Here is a 21,492-nt window from a genome sequence, read left to right as displayed (position 1 = left end):
CTGCCCCCTGGCGCCTAAAAGAGATATTTTGCCTCTGAACTTGGAGATCCCATTTGGTTCTCATGGCTGTCATTTGCTATCTTCCATAAATCTGTCTACCATCCTTTTAAATCCATCTAAGCCAGTGGCCATCACCACATCTTGTGGCAATGAGTTTGACAAGTCAACAACCTTTGCGTTCAGTAGTGCTCCTTTTTGTCTCTTGAATCTACTGTCAATCATAAGCATGAGTTCTAAGATTATGAGTTGTATTTTCTGTCCACTTTATGCACACCATGAATAATTTTGTAGACCTCAATCATATCTATCATCTCAGTCATCTTTTATTCTAAACTAAAAAATGCCATATGCTTTGGCTCCTTGGGCAAATGCTGCAACTCCTTTTGATTGCCTTGTTCTGCACTTTCCCCCCAGAAGTCTCCTTTTTGAGATGGAGTGACCAGAAGTGTACACTTTATTCCAAATGTGGCCATATCAGGGACTTACATAAGGGCAATACTAAATTGGCAATTTGCCTTTTTAAAATCACTGTTGCCACGGAACTGAAGTTTTCAGCAAGCTATCAAACCACAATCCCAAGGTCTTTTTCTTGGTCACTCACCACCACGTCAGACCCCATCAGTGCATATGTGTAATTAAGATTTTTCCCTCTCAATGTACATCATTTTGTACTTACACTAAATATTATCTGCTGTTTTTGTTATTCATTTCCCCAGTCTGGGGGTCTTTTTAAAGCACCTTATGTTTTCATCATTGTGAACAATTTGATATTAGGACAAACTTTGCTACCTTGCTGATCAACCCTTGCTCAAGACCATTTATGAATAAATTTAAAAGTGCCAGTCCCAAAGGAGTACCCTGTGAGACCCCACTTTTCATCCTCCCTCCACTACATGAACTGTCCATTTATTCCTGCTCCATGCTACCTTTTAAAAAAAAACATGTTAGGAATCTGTGAAAGGGCATGTTCTCTTATCCCATGACTGCTAAGTTCACTCAGAAGCCCTGGATGATCATGTCAAATGCTATAGAATGACTGTGTGAGACTCTACCGTGTGATTATGGAAACACTAAAAGAACCAGTGTGGCATAGTGGTTAAGAGTGGCGGACTCAAACCTGAAGAACCAGTTTGATTCTCCACTCTACACACGAGCGGCAGGCGCTAATCTGGTGAACCGGGTTTGTTTCCCCACCCCTCCACATGAAGCCTGCTGGATGACCTTGGGCTAGTCTCAGAACTCTCTCAGCCCTACCTACCTCACAGTTGTGGTTGTCAAGTCACAACTGACTCATAGTGACTCCAGGACCATGGGACTTTCAAGGCAATAGATTATCAGTGGTGTTTTGCCATTGCCTTCCTCTGCTCTCTCCTCCATAATTCCTTTCCTCCCATTTTATCTTCCATTCTGTCCCAAATTACTTGCTTTTGAGTAGTGATTTGGTGTTCTCAACAGGCAGCCTGGAGAATGCAACATTTTCCCCATCCTTCCATCATGCTTCTCTATTGTGCAGAGGTGCAGAGTAAATTTTACTCTGAATAATGCCTGACAGAGTCTCTGACGTTATAGGAACTGCCCTTTTCAGAATGTGCTAGATGCCTGGGGGTTTACAAATGTTTACAGTATACTGTAAAGTTGTAAAAAGTAGAATAGATTATGAAAGTTAAGCTGATCATTGTTACGTGTCCTTCCCCACCCCACATCCCTCACATATGTTGTAAGATTTTTCACTTTTACGTGTCAGAGAGTCAGGCAAAGGAGAAGGGAACAATCATTTGTTTGATTTTGTTACTTCAGCAGTATGTGGCTGTTTCTGATCAATTAATGTGCGGGTATAAGCTTCCATGTAGGAAGTTCTTCCTTTCCCCTCAGGTCTTTAACTCTTGACAACCAAATACTAAACTCCCAAATACACACACACAAGTTGTAAAAATGGGAAGTCATAATCAGCTGAGGTAGGATTTGAGCCACTCTTCTGTGCATGTCTTCCTCCTCTTGACATCAGGCTTTCCATTAAACCAATGAAGTGTGATTAAAGATTGCAGCCTTTAATCCAAACTTCCAAACAACTACATCCTATCCATTTAAGTAGGACTAACTTCCAAACCAGTGGGTGTACTGTTGCAGCCTTCCAACAACAACACCGTAATCTTGAGTCTAAGAGTTTCTCTGCACAAGCCATTAAGATACTCTCTACAGATCTCAAGATTAGTATGTTAAGTCTATAACCTCAACAACTTAACTGAAGCCCAAGATGAATTTATCTCCTTGCAGCAGGCTCCACTCAGCAGGCTAAATTGCTGCTCCGCTCTTACCTCAGGTTTGCAGAATCTCAGTATTCCTTCTGTTAGCATACTCAGTCAATGCATACAATGAATATTGGTATAGGGAAGATCGTCAACTGTTGTGATGGATAAATACCAATAGACAGCTACAAGGAAGAGAGTTCCATTGTGCAGAAAGGTTAGCCTGGACCTCAGAAATTTTTGTTAGCATGAGAGTTTTACCTGAGGTTCATTGCTGGCTGGACCCAGACTTTCCAGTTGGGAATCTCTACACCAGCAGTCTCCAAACTCAAATCATGTCCTGCCCCTTTAAATGCTGCTTTGTAATTGGCTTATTTTGCAGTGATCACTGTGAGATAAGATTCCCCCCCCCCCAAAAAAAAACCCCAATTGGCGCATAAAAAAGCATTTTAAGAACAAAAAACGGAGCAATCTGAAAGAAAAGGGGGGGGGAGAAATCCAAGCCTCAATTTTAAAAAGCTTTTCTTTTGTTAAGAAAGAGCTCTGAGAAGGCTGGAAGCAGGAAGTATTTGAATCCCTGCCTCTTTACAAGCTGCTTTGTGATTGGCTGTGAGAGAAAGCAATCTTCTGTTTCCCCTGCTTTGCCTTCTGTATGGAGATTTCAGTCAGCATGGCTGAGCTCAGGGGAGAGGGAACAGTCTGGTTAACACAGGAATGGTAAGACCCGGACATTGCGAGGGCTGGCAGTGAGGTCATTTCTAATGGACGGAAAGCTCTTGCAGAACTCCAAGGAACAACCGAGTCAGACAGGGGGGAAAACGTGAGTCCAAGTACCCATGCATATAAATGACAAGAGATTACTGAATCCTGCCCCCTCTACACCAAAAAATTGAAAACTGAGCTATGGTGTACAATTATTGAGAGTTTTAGATAAGCCAAATTTTCTCACATCTCCACAGCTTCCAAAGATAAAAGTACATGGAAGCCTGGACTAATGACTTGCCCTCCATCCAACAAGCAACACTATCCAATGTGACTTCTTTTGACTTGCCATAGCACCAATTCAATTTTTTCCAGTTTTGGAAATCTGTTTTTTTGCTGTTTTCAGGTAGTGCTGCAGAAGAGAATGAACATTGTCCTTTTATATTTTTTAAACAGAAACTGATTTTTAGAATAATTTGGAAATAAACAAGAAGGCATGTAGTGCTGCTACCCAGTGCACTCAGGGCAACATATCTCACTTCTTAGTTGGTGTGAACTGGACTCAGGTCCACGCTCCAATCAGGTCCACGCTCCAATAGAAAGGAATGAATATTGCATGCCTAGGAGGTTGGGATCAAAATGAAAAGTGACAGAGCTTTACTGCAGGCTTAGAAAGGAAAGCAGAGGCTGTAATGATTTGAAATGGTTAGAGATAGTTTATTGAAGTGAATCAAGATTCCAGGCAAGCAATCAGAGCAATATTTCAGTATATTTCCACACAAAATACCACATCCCATCAATGCAAGTACTTGTTTCTGGCACCCATCCAGTAGTACTCCCACAGGCCAGTTTGTACCTCAGAGAACAATAAAAAGAGAGCAAGAAGCAAGCAGAGAAGGGGAAAGGAGACAGAATGGGGAAGGACCTATCCTTTTCTGTGTTCGGGAATTATCAAGGATGACTCAGCTACGTTGATCCTGAAATATACACATTGTCTGGATCTTGGAGGGAGATCCAAGGAATGGCCCTTGTTAAGAAGGGGGCCAAGGGGTGATCTAGCAGCAGTTCCAGGGAATAAATTCAAATAGAGAGTGACTGAGTCAGATCAATATATGCCCAGGATATGCTGATAGGAGGTATGTGAAAGAGCAGGCATTTGTGCATGTGGAAGTTGGCAGAGCGCAGGAAACTATTACAGGGACTGAGCACAACAGGAAACAAAAGATGACAGATTCCTTCCAAGAAGAATCTGTTTTAGAAAGTGAAGTGAAAGCTGCCCTGAGAGCAGTTGGGAGAAACAAATCCACGGGACCAGATGGGATATCAATAGATATTCCAAGCCACAGAAATAGAGTCCATCAAAATCTTGACAAGAATATGCCAACAAATATGGAAAAACAAAACAATGGCCCACAGACTGGAAACGGTCAATTTACATTCCCGTTCCAAAAAAAGGAGACATCAAAGATTGCAGAAACTATCAGACCATCACATTAATTTCTCACACAACTAAAATGATGCTCAAAATCTTACAACAGAGATTGTTACCCTATATGGAATGAGAAATGTTCAAGCTGGATTCAGAAAAGAAAAAGGCAAGCTTTTGACTGTGTGTTTCATGAAAAGCTATGGCTGGTTTTAAAGGAAACGGGTGTGCGACAGCATCTGATTATTTTGATGTGCAACCTGTACTCTGAACAAGAGGCTACTGTTAGGACAGAATATGGAGAAACATGATGGTTTCCAGTTGGCAAAGGTGTTAGATAAGAAGGTATTTTAACTCCCTATCTCTTCAATCCGTATGCAGAATATATCATAATGAAAACTGGATTAGATTTAGATGAAGTTGGAGTGAAAATTGGGGGTGGGGACATTAACAATTTGAGATATGCTGTTGATACTACATTACTGGCAGAAAATAGTGAAGACTTGAAACTACTTCTGATAGTTAAAGGAGAAAGTGCCAAAGCAGGACTACAGCTAAACATCAAGAAGACAAAAGTAATTACTACTGAAGAATTAAAAAGGGTAAAGGTCCCCTGTGCAAGCACCGGGTCATTCCTGACCCATGGGGTGATGCCACATCCTGACGTTTACTAGGCAGACTTTGTTTATGGGGTGGTTTGCCAGTGCCTTCCCCAGTCATCTTCCCTTTACCCCCAGCAAGCCGAGTACTCATTTTACCGACCTCAGAAGGATGGAAGGCTGAGTCAACCTTGAGCCGGCTACCTGAAACCTTCTTCCGTCAGGATCGAACTCAGCTCGTGAGCAGGTCGTGAGCACAGCTTGGACTGCAGTACTGCAGTTTACCACTGAAGAATTACTCAACTTTAATATGGATAATGAGTAAATTGAAATTGTTCAAGACTTTGTATTCCTTGGCTCCATCATCACCAAAAGGGAGACTGCAACCGAGATATCCTTTCCTTTATCCTTAGAAGCTCCTTGATCTATTGACGTTAAGCAGAATATATCTAATGTTTGAGGGATATAAGGAGCAACCAAAAAATTAGAAGGAGATTGAGACTGGGACCGGCAGCCATGAAGGAGCTAGAAAAGATTCTTAAGTGTAAGGATGTGTCACTGGCAATGAAGATCAAGTTAATTCTTACCATAGTATTCCCTATTACTGTGTATAATGTGAAAGCTGAACAATGAAGAAAGCTGACAGGAAGAAAGTAGATTCCTTTGAAATTTGGTGTTGGAACAGAGTGTTATGGATACTATGGTCTACCAAAAAAACATATGTGGGTTCTAGATCAAATCAAGCCTGAACTGTCCCCAGAAGCTAAAATGATTTGAGGCTATCATACTTTGGTCACATGAGAAGACAAGACTCGCTGGAAAAGACAGTCATGCTAGGAAAAGTTGAAAGCAGCAGGAAAAGAGGAAGATACAACATGAGATGGATTGACTGAATAAAGAAAGCCACAGCCCTCTGTTTGCAACACCTGAGCGAGGCTGTTAATGATAGGACGTTTTGGAGGACTGATTCATAGGGTCGCCATGAGTTGGAAGTAACTTGATGTTACTTAACACAGAGAGAGACCATTCTGGAACTGGCAAAGGCATTTGAGTTGTTGCTGTAGGTTGTCTGTCAGTTGAGAAGCAAAGCATTCTCTTGGGCTCCCCATAACTGTCAGTCAGAGCAATGACTTCCCATATTGGCTAGAACAGTGGTCGGCAAACCGCGGCTCGCAAGCCGCATGAGGCTCTTTGGCCCCTAGGGTGCGGCTCTGCCCCTGGGCGCCGTGCCTGCTGCTTAGTCTTCCCCGGGGCCAGGGCGGCCGCGGTTCCTGCTGGCGCTTCTCCTGTTGCTGCAACGGCCGGCGGGCAGCCACTCCTCCTCCTCCAAGACGCCTCTGCGCAGGCGCCGCCTCTCCCGCTCCCGCCCGGGGCTCTGCTCAGCTATTCATATGGTTCCAAACTACTACATAATCTCTTGTAGAACTTTCCTCTACTTTGTGACATCACAACATTCCACATTTCCAGCCAGTTCTGGGACCAAGGAAATATGGGGTGTTATGATCTGAGGGTCAACAGGAACAGGCCCTCTCAGAGGTTTGGAGTGGCCTGACAAATTCCTGCTTTTGAGGTCCCTAGCCATAATAAAAAATAAAAAGAGACTACACATGATGTACAGAAAAACAAATTGTGAAACTTACCAAATGCCAAAAATTAACAAGTGGCTAAATTAGAGGCCCGCTTTTGAGCTTGAGGCTCAGGTCAAATGGAATTGACCCTGAGCAGGACCATAACTGATGTTTTTGAAAAATACTGTACGTTTACAGTGACCTCTTGTTTGGCTGTGGCTCCTAAAAAGAGAAGACTAGAGAAGAATGTGTTGATATAAAATACATTGGTCTCATATAAAACAAATAGCTTTATTACAGGGTTACTTAAAAATACAGTGTCAAGGTATATGATGAATGTGTGTCTCAATATGTTGGCCATCTTTGCTTCTTCAGGTTCCTGTGTCAGTGGCCATGATGACTCCCCAGGTGATCACCCCTCAGCAAATGCAGCAAATTCTCCAGCAGCAAGTTTTGTCTCCACAGCAGCTTCAAGCACTTCTCCAACAACAACAAGCAGTTATGTTACAGCAGGTAATGTGCATCTTTATGACGTGTTAGCATAGCTCACCCCTTTTCATAGTCTGTGGGCCTAGAGTCAAAAATTGACATATTGGCATAAGGTAAAGTGGCAAAATTTCTTTGTGCTTTTTGAAAGGTGTATGTCTATGTATTATGTTTTGATGTGATAATCTATTCTGGTTGGTAGCTTAAGCTTTTTATGACATCATCAGGATAGCCAAAGCCAGTTTTTCTCACCTTTTGTAATTTCAGCTATAACTCTTTGTGGATGATGTTTTGTGAAGGCTATGGCCACATCCAGATAAATTCTACTACTACTACTACTACTATAACTCATGAACCAAGTGACCAATTTCAAATTTTAAGGCATTGTTGGAAAGCTCATATATTCCCCTAAAAAAAACTAATACTAATAATGCCTCTAAACATTACATTTTTGTGATATAAAGCATAAATCAAAGACAAAGTCAATTTTTCCACATTTTTATTAGACTTACAGCATATGGCTCTTTACCTAATCCAGATAGTTACCTAAAGTATATTAGGCAGCTGCTGCCAAATCAGTTTTTTTTTTTTAAACTGAACAGCTAGTCGGATAGCCAATCAGAATGCATGCTGGGTAAAATCCCCACCTTTCCCCTCCTACATTTTAGAAACACTTGGCAGGTGCTAGGAAAGGTGTTGGTGGGCATGACACAGATTCAAATTGTCATAGTAAATAAGACATCCTGCTGAACAGGTGACAGAATAACTAACTCTCCACACTCTTCCCCTCCAAGAAATGAGCAGTTTTGTTTGGCCTCGCTGGAACTTTTGAGTATTTACTAGGTTAGATGTCTTTCTACTTGAGGCTACATTTTTTAAAATTTCAGATATGTGTTGAATTGGTGTGGTTATTTGGGGAGCAAGCTGGCCCTTGCTGCATGGTTTTTAGAATAAATATCCTTTTGTCTATGATATTTTGGAATCGGCATTGGAAAATTTCACAGCTGCCTTGGAAAAAAATGTATGTAGATCTGTTTCTTCAAGCTACATTTTTATTCTAAGGTGAATCCTAATGACTGCCCTGCCATATTATCCATCTAGAAGAGTTTAGGAGATCTTTATAGTATTTGAAACGTTACCCTTATTTATCAAAGTCAAAATGATTTATTCAGCAACAACTACAAGAGTTTTACAAGAAACAGCAAGAGCAGTTACATCTTCAGCTTTTGCAGCAGCAGCAACAGCAACAACAACAGCAGCAGCAGCAACAACAACAGCAGCAACAGCAGCAACAACAACAGCAACAGCAGCAACAGCAGCAGCAGCAGCATCCAGGAAAGCAAGTGAAAGAGGTTAAATTCTTAAACAGTCAAATGATAAATTATTGCTTGGGTCTGGGCGGGGGAGGAGAAGGAGCTAGATCAGAGGTCCCCATCCTTTTTAAGCCTGCAGGCACCTTTGAAATTTTGAGCGGAAGTGGTGAGTGCCGCTCAAAAATGGCTGCCACAGGGGGCGGGGCCAAATGTGATTCCTCCCTCCCCACTGTGAAAAAGAATCACAGAAAGGAAATAAAAGAGATGAAGGGAGAAAAAGAAGGGGCAATATATAGAATGAAAGGCTAAAGGGGGAATTGACCCATACACTGACTAAGGAAAGCCTGGATGCTTACCAATCCTCCTGATTCTCCAGTGACTATAGCTTCTCTTTCAGCTGTGGAAAACCCTTTCATTTGAATAAGAGCAGCTAATAAATAAGCCCTGCTTTACGATGGCCCTGCTCACTTTCTTAAAAGCTCAGCAAGTACAAGGGAAAGTACTGGTGGGTGCCATGGCACCCACAGGCCCCACACTGGAGAACCCTGGGCTAGATTCCTTTTATTTAAAATAATCTTTATGAGACTCTGTTGGTGTTAATATAGCTCACAGCTACTTTACACAGTCAGTTTTGTCTCTGTGGACATATTCGCACAGCAAACGGATGATATGAACCAAATTCTCTGTGGGTACAGCCTCTGCTTCTCGAGAGGAATTCCTATGATAGCAGAGGCTGACAAAATGCACAGCTGCAGTTGCAGAAATGACCACCAAGAAAAGGCAGCTGTATCCATGGGGATTCTGGTTCGTACAAGACATTATCTGTGTAAAAGTGTCCTCAGTAAGCACTTCATGGAGACAAAACCAACCTGAGGAAATGGCCTAGTCAAGTGGTGAAATGATGCATACACACCCCATTATATAACTGAAGGATGATACAAGCTTGCAAGTTACATAGAACTCGTCAGTCAAAAACTTGACCTGAATATGGTGACTACTCATTTTGCTGGCTGAAGACTTCAGTATAACTTGAATTTCTTTAACTTGATTTTTTTCCTAACTATTATTGTAAGCCACCTTAAACCATGAGGGAAGGACAAATATAAATGTTTTAATAAAATAATTTTTTCCCTTTGTATTGCGTTTAAAATGCTGGCTGCTCCACTAAAGGATATTATCATACTATTCCTTTGTTTCTCTTTCGACAGGATCAGTACAACCATTAGTCCTTTGGTGTTGAAAAGCCATCCTTATACATTTCCACTAGGTGCTAAAGTAGATGTTACATTTTTTAAAGACCTGAGTCTGGGTTCCCCAGACTCAACACTCTCTCCTCCCAGTTGCAGGGACTGTCTGTTTAAAAATAAAGAAGAGCCTAATGGAAGTAGGCACTGCAGTGATGGGCGGGGGAGGGGGCTCTTGCCTCCCCCTCCAGGCCTTTTCTTGACCAGAAATGATGCTGGGGAGAGTTATTTCCCCCCTTTTTCTGTGCATGTGGAGCAGCCCAAAAGAGGGAAATAACTTCCTTCCTGGTGTTGTTTCTGGTCAGGAAAAGGCCCAGAGTTGAAAGCAAGACCCCCTCCTCCCCTGGGGCTGCTGTGGGTCTGCGAGGAGAGGAGAGTCCAGGAAACCCAGCTACCGCCCTTTAGAAAAAAATAAAGCCTAGTTTGGCCCTAAGCCTCATAGCCATAGACGTAGAATTCTGCAGCTGTCCCTTGTTTGTGACCATAGGACTTGGGAGTTAGCTTCCCTTTCTGCCATCCTTTAAAGTCCATCAGTCATTCCTATTGGGCAATGGGCAAATTACTACTTATTTGGTCTTGAGCACATGTAAGAGTCTTACTTCATCTTTGTGGTAGAGGATACAGATCATGCAAATGTAGTCCATTATTTAGAGAAGGAGAGCAGGAGTGGTGGGGGGAGACTCTGGGCATAGATTTCAAAGTCACAGACCCTGATTAATGAACTGCTACTGTATGTTTGGAGTGGTGAGTACAAAGTTACAGTTTGATGTGCTCATAAATCAACCTGACAAGCCAGCTTCTCAGGCCTAGCCTGCACTTGTCAGCAAACTGCATCAAATATAAACATAATACAAACAAAGCACGTTGAAGTGGTTAAATTGATCAGCAGGTATCCTAGACGTTGTCTTGTAGCTGCCCATTATGCAAACGTACAGGAAACGGTCCCGACCTCCCGAGGCTTTGTTTCTGTTTGGATTTGTGAATAGAATTTCAGACAGCCATCAACTATGGAATAGAAATTGCTCCCTTATTTCTCCCGAGGCTCTGGGCAATCCACATGACTTGCTCCATTATGCAGTCTGTTTTCCAGTGAGCGCATCAGAAGTTTCTCTTTTCCCCAAACTCAAAAAAGGGAAAGGTCTTCCACAGCAGCTTGTCTTTCTCTGAAGTGTGACTACATCCTTCTACCCTCCTGAGCCTAAAAAACTCCAGTTTGTCTTGTAATGCCTCACAAAATTGGAAGTTATGCTGTTTTTCTTTATAATAGGGGGCTCTTCTTTGCCTCAAATGTAATGCTGGGTTTTTTAATATATTCTCCCACACACACACAAAAAAGAGCAGCAAAGGAGCTAACAGGCCAGGAAACTGAAGGCTACATCCCAGTTTACTAATAGATCACTGGAGACTTCATTTATGGGCCACTGCAGATCATACTTATTCAGTTGGAAAAACAAGAGCCTTTGAATCACAGACTGTTGTAAAGAGTTACACTTTTAGCCTAGATAAATTTATCATCTATCACGAAGTGTGATTCCCCCTCCCCCTTTCTCTGTCTAGGTTTGGAACAGCTGTTGCCTGCTTCCTTCTGACCCTTTGCTGAAGAAGGACGCTAAGAGCATCTTGCCTGTTTCCTTTAATAACGCAGTTGCTTAATAACCCCGACATAAATATAAAGCTGGGGTGGGTAGGTGGGAGGAAATCAAATGCTGGCTGTTTCTGCAAATAACATTATTTAATAATGGAGATAAGAGGGGAACCTGGTTGAGTTGACACTTCCATGTGTGACAGCTTTTACTGCAGGCTTTATTCTCCACCGCATTTCCCTTTTTTCTCTCTTTATGTATATATATCTATCTATAGCAGCAACAGCAGCAGTTGGCAGCCCAGCAGCTTGTCTTCCAGCAGCAGCTCCTCCAGATGCAACAACTTCAGCAGCAGCAGCATCTGCTGAACCTTCAGCGTCAGGGACTCATCTCCATTCCACCAGGCCAGTCTGCTCTTCCTGTCCAGTCGCTGCCACAAGGTATAGAAGCTAACGGATGACTCGACGTATTTTCAGTTCTCACCTTTGTCTCATTACCATTCTGTTGCTAGTGCTTTTAGTGTTAATGTTTTTTTAACCAGCTTTATTCTTGAGTCTGCCCTTTTTAAGATTTGTTGTTTTGTTTTCTTTTTTTAAACCAGAAGGCATTTACAGGAGAATACTGCATCGGGGTGTCCTTTTTTAATTGTCTATGTAAAATGGATTGAAAACAAAGTATCACATCTTAAGATTTCAAGGTCTGTTCATTTATACCAGGGGTCCCCAACAGGGTACCGTGAGCGCCATGGCACCTGCCAACACCTTTCCTGGCAACCACCAAGTGTATCTAGAAAGTGTGTGGGAGGGAGAGGGAAGGTGATTGTAAGCCGGTTTGATTGTCCCTTAAGTGGTAGAGAAAGTCATCATATAAAAAACCAACTCTTCTTCTTATCCACTCTAACATTCCCTCTACTCTTGAATAAAAGTAGAGGGCATTACAAGCTAGGACTACATTGCTACACCACTTACATGGTAGTGGTGAGTTGTTTACAGTCATGTAAAAGTACAGTCCTAAAGTAAAAGCCAAAAAGCCAAGGACACAATCCATGTAATGTATTGATTAGGAACAAACCAATGCTACATGCCAGTGATGGTGGCTTTGTATGAGTGTATATTTCACTCTGTACATCATCTACCATGGTGTGCAGTATGTTCTACGGAGAAAGGTTACACATGTGGACGGAACATATCACAAATATTTGCTGTAAAAGAAGGCTGATAGGTGATGTGGTGTCTCTGCTTCACATGTGGATATTGTAGATGGGAAGCAGCGTTACAGCTGCCATGCCATTGTGAGAAAAGTATTGATAGCACACACGTCTTTTTCCTATGCAGTAGTAGGGGAGGTAACTGTATAACTGTTAGTACCTCCCCCTCCAACACGCATACTATTCATGAGGAACAATAATCGCAAATGCTTATAACCAGCATAATAATTGGAGAGGGGCCATAGCTGGGTTGAAAATCACATGCTTTGGAGACAGAAGGTTCAATCCCTGACATCTCCAGTTAAAAGACATCAAATAACAGGACTGGAAGAAACCCTCTCAACAGCTCCTAGAGAGTTGCTGCCAACAGAGAGAACAATACCAACTAGAAGCACCAATGGTCTGTCTCAGAACATAATATTGTATATTCAGAAGAACATTTGCCATCATGAAAAAAGAAAGACTTTGAAACCTCAATAAATACTAAATAGAAAAAAAGTCACAAACAACAACTTGAATTAATACTGTTTAAGAAATGTGTCTCCTGCCTTTTTACAAAGGTACTCAGGCCCCGTGGCGCAGAGTGGTAAGCTGCAGTACTGCAGTCCAAGCTCTGCTCTCGACCTGAGTTCGATCCCAACGGAAGTTGGTTTCAGGTAGCCAGCTCAAGGTTGACTCAGCCTTCCATTCTTCCGAGGTCGGTAAAATGAGTACCCAGCTTGCTGGGGGTAAAGGGAAGATGACTGGGGAAGGCACTGGCAAATTACCCCGTAAACAAAGTCTGCCTAGTAAACATCGGGATGTGATATCACCCCATGAACATTAAATCATATATCAGTAATAAGGACATTAATTATTACAAGACATAAGTCAGCAGAAAAGCGGCAACTTTCCAGAAACTAAAAAAATACATTAAACCTATAACAGCAAACTACGCTAGTTATACCAAAGCTGTAAAGGGCTTTGTTGTTTAAAACTAGACCCTTGAACTGGGATCACAAACAAGCAAGAAGCTCGTAAAGATCAGTCAACACTGCTTGTACTGCAGCCTCCAAGCAATGTAGCTGCTGAATTTTGGATTAACTGGAGTTTCTGAACTGTCTTCTGGGAAAATTCCATGTAGATCATATTACAATAACCAAACCTGGAGATGACAAGTTCATGGATCACTGTGGCCAGATCACATTTTTCAAGGAAAGGTTGCAGCTGATAAACCACCTGAAGCTTGTTACTGGGCTACAGAAGCCTTTTTCAGTCATTATGATCAATCACAATAGGATCCTCTTGATACATGCAGTCGCCTTTTTGTGAGCTGCACAGTGCTTGTATTTTCCATCTTTGATACTTGCAAACAGGTACTCTCCAAAACCTGTGATTTCAAGTTGCACTTACCAAGCCAGGAACATGTGCATTGCCCATATCACATGCATGGATACTGAAAGGATCAGGATATGCATGATCTTCCCTTATGAACTATTGATGATAACTGAGAAGTTCTGTACTACAAATGGCTTTTACACATTCAGGTCCCACAACCCCCAGCCTAGCCTCTTTGGTGCCCAAATGGGAATCCTCCTTTCTTTTTCACTAGCAGAAAAGTTGCTTGGATCCAACCCAATATCTTGGTCTTATTTGGCTTAAGTTTCAGTTTAGAAGAAAAAGAGTTGGTTTTTATACGCTGACTTTCTCTACCACTTAAGGAAGAATCAAACAGCTTACAATCACCTACCCTTCCCCTCCCCACAACAGACACCTTGTAAGGTAGGTGGGGCTGAGAGAGCTCTAAGAGAGCTGTGACCCAGCTTCATGTGGAGGAGTGGGGAATCAGACCACTACACCACGCTGGCTTTCCTAAGCAGAATGCCTGTGCAGGGCTTAGGAGGCAGTGCAGCGGTGCTCCCTCCTAAGGAGGTTTTGGCCCGGCCGAAACCTCTGCCCAGAGCCAAAATCCGTGCAACCTGCAACTCTGCAAAAATAAAAGGGGGCGTTCCCAAGCCATAACAGCGGCCCCACCCCCCAGCCAGCGCAGTGACACCCCGGGAACGTCTCCTGGGACACTGCTGCAGCGTTTGCCGGTGTCCGGATGCCAGCGTCCAGCTCTGTCCGTGTCTGGGCCCAGTGCTGCCACAGCAGCTACCAGCGACTGGCCCTGCACACTGGTACTGTGGGCCCTTTCACCGGCGGAAGCCTTCGCTGGCCTCCTGGAGACTTTTGTCCTGGCCGCCAGCGCGGCTCAGGAATGCGCGGTTAGTGTCTCTCATCTCGTTATTACACCCACAAACTGGGCCTCACACCAGTTTCAGGTGGAAAAGAATGTCATGTCATCTGCATATTAGTAACATTACATCTCACAACTCCCAGTGGTTTCATGCAGATGTTAAACAGCATGGGGGAAAGAGATGAACCCTGAGAAACGCAATGACCTAACTGCCAAGGAGCTGAACAAAACTCCCCCAACCCACCTTCTTTAAGGTGGACTGAAATCCTTCAAGAGCAGTTAGTTCAAAACAAAGTCAAGATGCACAGCTGGTTGTGCCCCATGTTTTTTCCAGACTTGGGGCAGATGGATCAACAGGAAAGAATTAAAAACATGGATTGTTGACTTGTTTTAAAGTTCGAAGGAAAAGATACCAGGAAAGAAAAAATTGTGCCGCTTGATTTCACGTACACATTGTCAAGCAACACAAGTCAAGACGCACTCAACCATCTGTGTTATATGGCACAAGAGAATTAACAAGTATTCATGACTCTGTAGGTCAAAACAGAGATGGAGGCAGCTAGTGAAACGTATGTACCTTCACTAGCAACAGCTCATCTGCTACTTCAAGAACTTTTGGTGTCCAGTAAAATTAAAATGTATCAGTCTTCAAAGTGTTTCTTTTTTTGCCCCTGCACCTCAGTGATTCTAGGATGGAAAGGGGTTCAACATCTGTGTCTAGCCTCAGGTGAATTAAAGATTTCACTTCAGAGTTTTATACTGTAAAGAAAACTGAGAGAACACTAAAGTCTAATTTTACAGCATGTAAGAGGAATGTATACAAAATCCAATAGAAAGTCATGTCTATTTTCAGGGTAATTTTTTGTTTTATTGTGAAGATGTTTGTATCTCCATTCCACGTGAAAATTCTCACACAAGTCTTTTATTACCATACTTTATAATTGCAGTTTAGTATGATTCAGCTTATACAGGTATTGAACAGTTTGACCTATCATCACGACCACTAGCATGAGGTTCTGCATTACATCTCCAGAGTTATTGAGCCACTCATAGTGAGGCTCCTAAAGTGAAGACAGACATTTTATGAGCCTCCCCAAGTACAGCGAATGCAGAAGAAGAAAGGCTGACTACTCATCTCCTTCTGTAAGGGGCTTTCCTCCCAGGCTCTGTGGCAAGAAAGAGAAAAAACAAATTAATATGGGCCTGTACCTCCTTTCTGCTTCCCAGGGGAAGCATCTGTTCCTTTGACCCTGAGGCGACATCAATTATCAGAATAGTGTCCCGTGTTATACTGATTAGGAGATGAAGAGAGCAGGACTTCACATCACCTCCAATTGACATTACTGAGAGAGAGAGGAAAAAAACTCATGAGCCATGTTTCTGCGCAACTCATGGAGAAAGCTTTCTCTTGTCATGAAATGGTGTCAGTTTGGGGACGGGAAAGTGTGAGCTCATTCCATGCAACATGTGGACATTACCAGCCCCAGTGAATGCATGAACCACCAGTGTGTGTATGAGAAAGCATAAACTCTTATTTGCGGGGGAAGCTTGTTGAATTATTCAAAAGTGGCTGAGCAGATCCTTGATCAGAATAGTTTCTGTACAAAGCTAATGAAGGAGGAGAGTTCCTCAGTGAACAGCCTCTTAGCCCTTCCTAGACTAATTGTGCAAACCTAAACGGGGAGTGGAGCTGCTGAGGAGGCAGTATGATCCCTATGCCATGCAAGTTCCACTTGCGCCAGCTAAGTGGGCACAGATGCCAGCACAAGGGCACTTACACTGGTGTAGGGACGCTGCATGGCAGCACCTGATTCATGCTCTGGCACTGCCTCCCTGGCAGCGTTTTTCCAGCGTGAGTGGTTGCACTGGCATCCAGAGGGTGTTCCCGGGGTGGGGGGATGCCTTTAGGCAGCTTCCAAAGCCCTGAATGCACCATTTTGCAGGTGTGGAGTTATGCCTGCAAAATGGAAGGCGTAGCCCCATGAAACAAAATGGGAGCGTTTCATGGGGATTTTTTAAAAAAGTGTATTTTTAAATTTTATTTACAGCCAGGGAAGCCCCTCAGGAGGCGGTGCAGCTGCGCTGTCCCCAGCCATCACCGAACTACCCCCCCCTTCAGGATTGGGCTGCCTCTTTCCTTTTGGAGTTTTCCACAAGGAAAACAAAGTAAAAAAAGAGATTTAGGCACTACTGAGCTAGTTAATCATGAGGGGAGTGCATAGGATTGTTGAATCCCAGCTAATTTTTAAAATCTGGTTATAGCCTAATGTAGAGTTAGGTCTGATTTAATGTAGTGGCAAATATAGCAAGAGCAATTGTAGTGTCTCAAATACTGTATTGTCTGGCGTATAAGACTACTTTTTAACCCAGGAAAATCTTCTCAAAAGTTGGGGGTCGTCTTATACGCCGGGTGTCATCTTATACGCCGGATGCTGAATTCCGAGCCGGACTGGAGAATCTGCCTGGGGAGCCGCCTCTGCTCTGTCCATGTCTGCCGGAGGAGGGAGGGGAGGCGAGCCCGGCGAGGGCGCTCACTGCCTGGCTCGGAGTCGTAGCCAGGCGCGCCGGGGTGCACGGAGGGAAGTGCTCAGCTGCGCTCCAGTGGCAGCACAAGGCAGGCAGGCGGCTGGCTGGCCGGCTGGCCGGGGCTGGGGTGACCACTCTCTTCTCCCGGCACAGGGTGTTTTGGCTGCTGCCTAGCACACCCAACATGCCCCCTTTCCTCCCCGGCCTCCGCTTCAGCTTCTGTCTTTATGGGCTTCCCTCCCCTCCAAACCCTCCTTTAGCTCCGCCCTCCGCGGACCGTCGGCTCAGTCCTCCCCTTGCCTTTAGCCTCGCCCTTCTCAAGGGCCCTTACTCTTGCCCTCATCCCCCTCTTCTTCCCCGCTCCCTTCTCCCCTCGCCGACTCCCCCTGAGAGCCACGTCCCGCCGCTTCGGGCTCCCACCCTCCTGCCGGAGCCCGGGGCTGAGCCTTGGCTACAGCCGGCGTCTCTGGCTGCGGGGCTCCCGCTGCCCGGGGAGGCTCCCTCCCCGCCTCGCCTCCAGGATTTGCTCCGGCTGGGCCGGGTCGGCACAGACTCTTCCATGCCAGGAGGTCGGCCCCCGGCCTCCTCCTGTTCCTCCCGCCAGCCCTGCCTCCCGGCATGCTGCCAGCTCGTCCGGCCGCCCCCGCCCCCTCTTTCTCCCGCCCTGGTAAGTGGTGTTGTTTCCCCGGGGGTTGAGCCGCCCCAGGAGGACAGGGAGTGGCCGCGGGGTTGGGGCGCAGTCCCGAGGGCCGGCCCCAGGCCGTGGACTCGGGTTGGGCCGCTCCAGGAGGTCTGGGGGCGGCCGCGGGGTTGGGGCGCAGTCCCGAGGGCCGGCCCTAGGCCGCGGACTCGGGACAATCCCAAACTCTATATTTTAACTCTTATACGCCCAGTCGTCTTGTACGCCGGAAAATACGGTAGTTTAAGTTGATTAGTTTCCAAATTGTAATTGTGCTGCATCTCGTTTGTGAATATTGTTCTCAACTCAACCTGTCGAGTCTAATCAATAAAGCTGCTTTCTCTATGGTCTTATAACCCTTTAAAGGCTTTTTTATTGTAAAAATGGGGCTTTTGCCCCATAGAGAACAACGATGCTGCACCTGCTAAAAAGTAGTCGCAGCAACGCCATTCTCAACACCGCTGTTCCAGTCCGAACAGAGATTGGAAAGGCAACTCCGCCCCCCCCCCCAGCATGCCCCGGGAACGCCTCTGGGATGCCAGCACACACACACCCGGAATGCCATTGCAGGGATTTGCACTGGTGGGATGCCAGCGGAAAACCCAGCTGGCATCCTGGGCAGCGCTGGGAGACCGGCATTCGGGCCTCCCCACTGGCGTTGGGGCCACTCACAGCAGCGTAAGTAGCCTTGGTGCCAGCGTGGGGGCCCCAACACTGGCACTGCCTCTTCCTGGCCTCCTGAGGACTTTCCTTTCCTTTCCTTTTATCCCTTAGAAGCTCCTTGATCAATTGATCTTGAGCAGCATATATCTAGTGTTGGAGGGATATAAGGACTGAAACAAATCTTGCCACTGACAATGTAGCCTTGGGGTCCCTGTCGCTTAGTAAAAAAGGCATTATGTCAGTCACAGAGGCATTGGATTTGTATATTAAAAGGGGGGAAATATAGTGCGATCGAAGTTCCTCGTAAAAGCGGCATTCCAAAAGGGCATGGGCTAATGTGTCAATAGAGCCAGAAGAGCAAGGGCAGATCCTGTCTGAGTATGGTATATTCAGAATTCTGCCCTGGCCTGAGGACTTTCGTCTTTGGAAGTCAGGCGTGAGCTGCTAGTTTCACATGAAAAATATAGCCACTGGCATATACTACCATGCAATAAAAAAGTTTGTTCTGTTCTTATGCAAGAAGCTCCATCAAGTTTGCTATACAACATAGTATAGGATATTGGGAAATAGAAAAGTTGACAATCCGTTTTGGTAGGAAAAGCATTATTAATGACAGTTACTGAAATATTTTTAATCACATTTCCATTCTTAACCTTATTTAGCAATATTGATATAAAATTAATTGTAAGAAAATCTTAACAAATGTATATATTAACTTCCTTACCTTAGAAACTATGATTTTTTGCCTTTGATATTTTATCAAAAAAATGGACACGTCTACCACATTTTAATTTTATTTATTTATTTACTTACATCGTTTATAATTCACTTTCCTTGCTGAGACTCAAGGCAGATTATTTAGCCATTATATGGCTCTTTTTATGGATGGGGGAGGGGAGTTTGATCAGAGATTTGGGCCGTCACAGGCATAATGAATTTTTTGGTCAACATGATGCTTGTAAGAGAGAATAACTCTGGTCTTATAACCAGAGATGCTAGCCATATCTGCCTATTTCTTCCCCATGTGTAAGCTCTAGCCCTGCGGCAAACCCATAAACAGATTCCAGTAGACGGCAGGTCCACGAAAGCAGCTTTATTGATTAGACTCGACAGGTTACAGAAGCCATATTCAGAATGGCACAAGTGAGGGGCTAGGGCAAGGGACTTGGCATATATGGAAAAGCAAAGGAGATAACCGGTAACCCAGGCAACCCCCCTCCTAGAGGCAGGAAGGAGTACTTGGCAATTCCCACACCAAAGAAATCTATGAAGTCTAAACACGGGGCACGGAGTGGCCTTGGAAGAGAGCTGCAAAACAACACCTGGAAGCACAACCATGAACTGTCTTCATGGCCTGCTCCTGACACCATGAGAGAATTTCACCTTATACAGTAAGGAAGGAATGGCTAAGTGCTTAGCCATACAAAAGCGTCTCAAAATAGTTAGTGCTATTGAGTGATGTGGTGCATTCACAGAAATGTCCATTTGACTAGCCCTTGTCTGAAAGCTGTTGCTTTTCTGGAAATTACTTATTTAATGCAATTGGGAAATTAAACAGGAGTACCTATGGTGTGGTTAAATATTAGCCTGGCAAATTACTGTGTAAGGTGAAATTCTTTCCTAGATTTTAAGACTTGTCTAATCCAGTGTTCCTTCAGCTTGTTCCCCTGATTTATATTCTTTCCTGAAAAGTGTAGGCTAATGCTTGTGTCTTTGTTGCAACTGGATATGATTCCCAATACATTTTTGGTTAAAGAACTGTTTCTTAACAACTTTGTGAACTTTGGGTACATTTAGCCATTGTTGGGTACTCAAACAACAGATTCCACAGATAATGAAAATCTCACCTTAAAGTTTATTTTAGTACCTTTTTTTTTCAAACAGTAGTTGCTAGTTGTAAGTAATAGTGTATTTGGTAAGCTGGTAACTGTTTGTAATACAAGAGAAAAAACAGCCAAATTTTACTCCTTGCCAATAGAACTAAAATGAAGTTATATTTTAATGCATGTTGATTGTACTGGAAAAACTACATCACTTTTATTATTGGCATAAATCCATTAATAACACCGAGCTCATTATATGAACCTCTTGCTTTTGCTATATTAGTGGGGCTCTCTTTTGTTTTATAGCTGGCTTAAGTCCTGCTGAGATTCAGCAGTTATGGAAAGAAGTTACTGGAGTTCACAGTATGGAAGACAATGGCATTAAGCATGGAGGGCTAGACCTCACTACTAACAATTCCTCTTCTACTACCTCCTCCACCACTTCCAAAGCATCACCACCAATAACTCATCATTCCATGGTGAATGGACAGTCATCAGTTCTCAATGCAAGACGAGACAGGTAATGAGATTTCTCATTGGTTTTTTCATCTGTCATAAAAGTACTTCATAGGCATCATTATTATGATTTACACAGTAAAGAAAACCATTGTTAATCACAATTAGTTGCTTTGATTCTAGTCTCAGATTCAAGGAAATTTTTTAAAGGAAGAGGAATGAAATCATTGTAACATTCCCAGCTTGAATTACAGGATTTGTTGCTGTACGTTGAGTATATTAGGTTGCATATTACTGTAAAGTGTGAAGCCTTTGACAGAAGGAGACGTTCTCTGGAGGGCTCTCCCTCTAGAGGAAAGCTCTGTGCTTGGCTGAGCACAGTGGTAGGATACAACCCAAAGTTTCCCATTTTGCACACTTACACTAATTAACATAAAAAATATGTTTCGCCCAATATTTTTGCTTGCCACCTTCTTTCATTTTAAAGGGGCTTGTGTGACCAACTAATGGAGGCCACTCTGAAATGAACTGAAGATCATGGTGCCCTTAGTGAATCTGGTTACTTTTGATGATAATTTATCCTATGGATTGCCTGTAGCATTAGCCTTAATTGAGTTGAAATTAGTTGTGATTAAGACCCATTTAAATCAATGGACTACATTCATCACACCAAATTCATCCTGTTGCTTTCAACCGGGTTGAGTCATGACTAATTGTAGCTGGATTGGGGAAGGTCCTATTGTTTTGTGGGAA

The 21,492-nt window shown here is 43.7% G+C and overlaps 1 protein-coding gene across 1 annotated transcript in view; it reads left to right on the top strand.

Moving 5' to 3' along the window:
• FOXP2 (forkhead box P2) overlaps positions 1-21,492 on the top strand; it is a 219,596-nt gene that overhangs the window by 151,471 nt on the left and 46,633 nt on the right. The window contains exons 4-8 of the mRNA XM_056845731.1: positions 6,917-7,054; positions 8,200-8,379; positions 8,825-8,839; positions 11,445-11,607; positions 20,590-20,803. Coding sequence (XP_056701709.1) covers positions 6,917-7,054; positions 8,200-8,379; positions 8,825-8,839; positions 11,445-11,607; positions 20,590-20,803 — 710 coding nt within the window. The remainder of the gene's footprint in view (positions 1-6,916; positions 7,055-8,199; positions 8,380-8,824; positions 8,840-11,444; positions 11,608-20,589; positions 20,804-21,492) is intronic.

This window comes from Euleptes europaea, chromosome 3 (assembly GCF_029931775.1).
Source record: "Euleptes europaea isolate rEulEur1 chromosome 3, rEulEur1.hap1, whole genome shotgun sequence".
Taxonomy (NCBI): Eukaryota; Metazoa; Chordata; class Lepidosauria; order Squamata; family Sphaerodactylidae; genus Euleptes; species Euleptes europaea.
The sequence above is the reverse complement of the archived record's forward strand: the minus strand, read 5'-3'. Positions and strand labels throughout refer to the sequence as shown.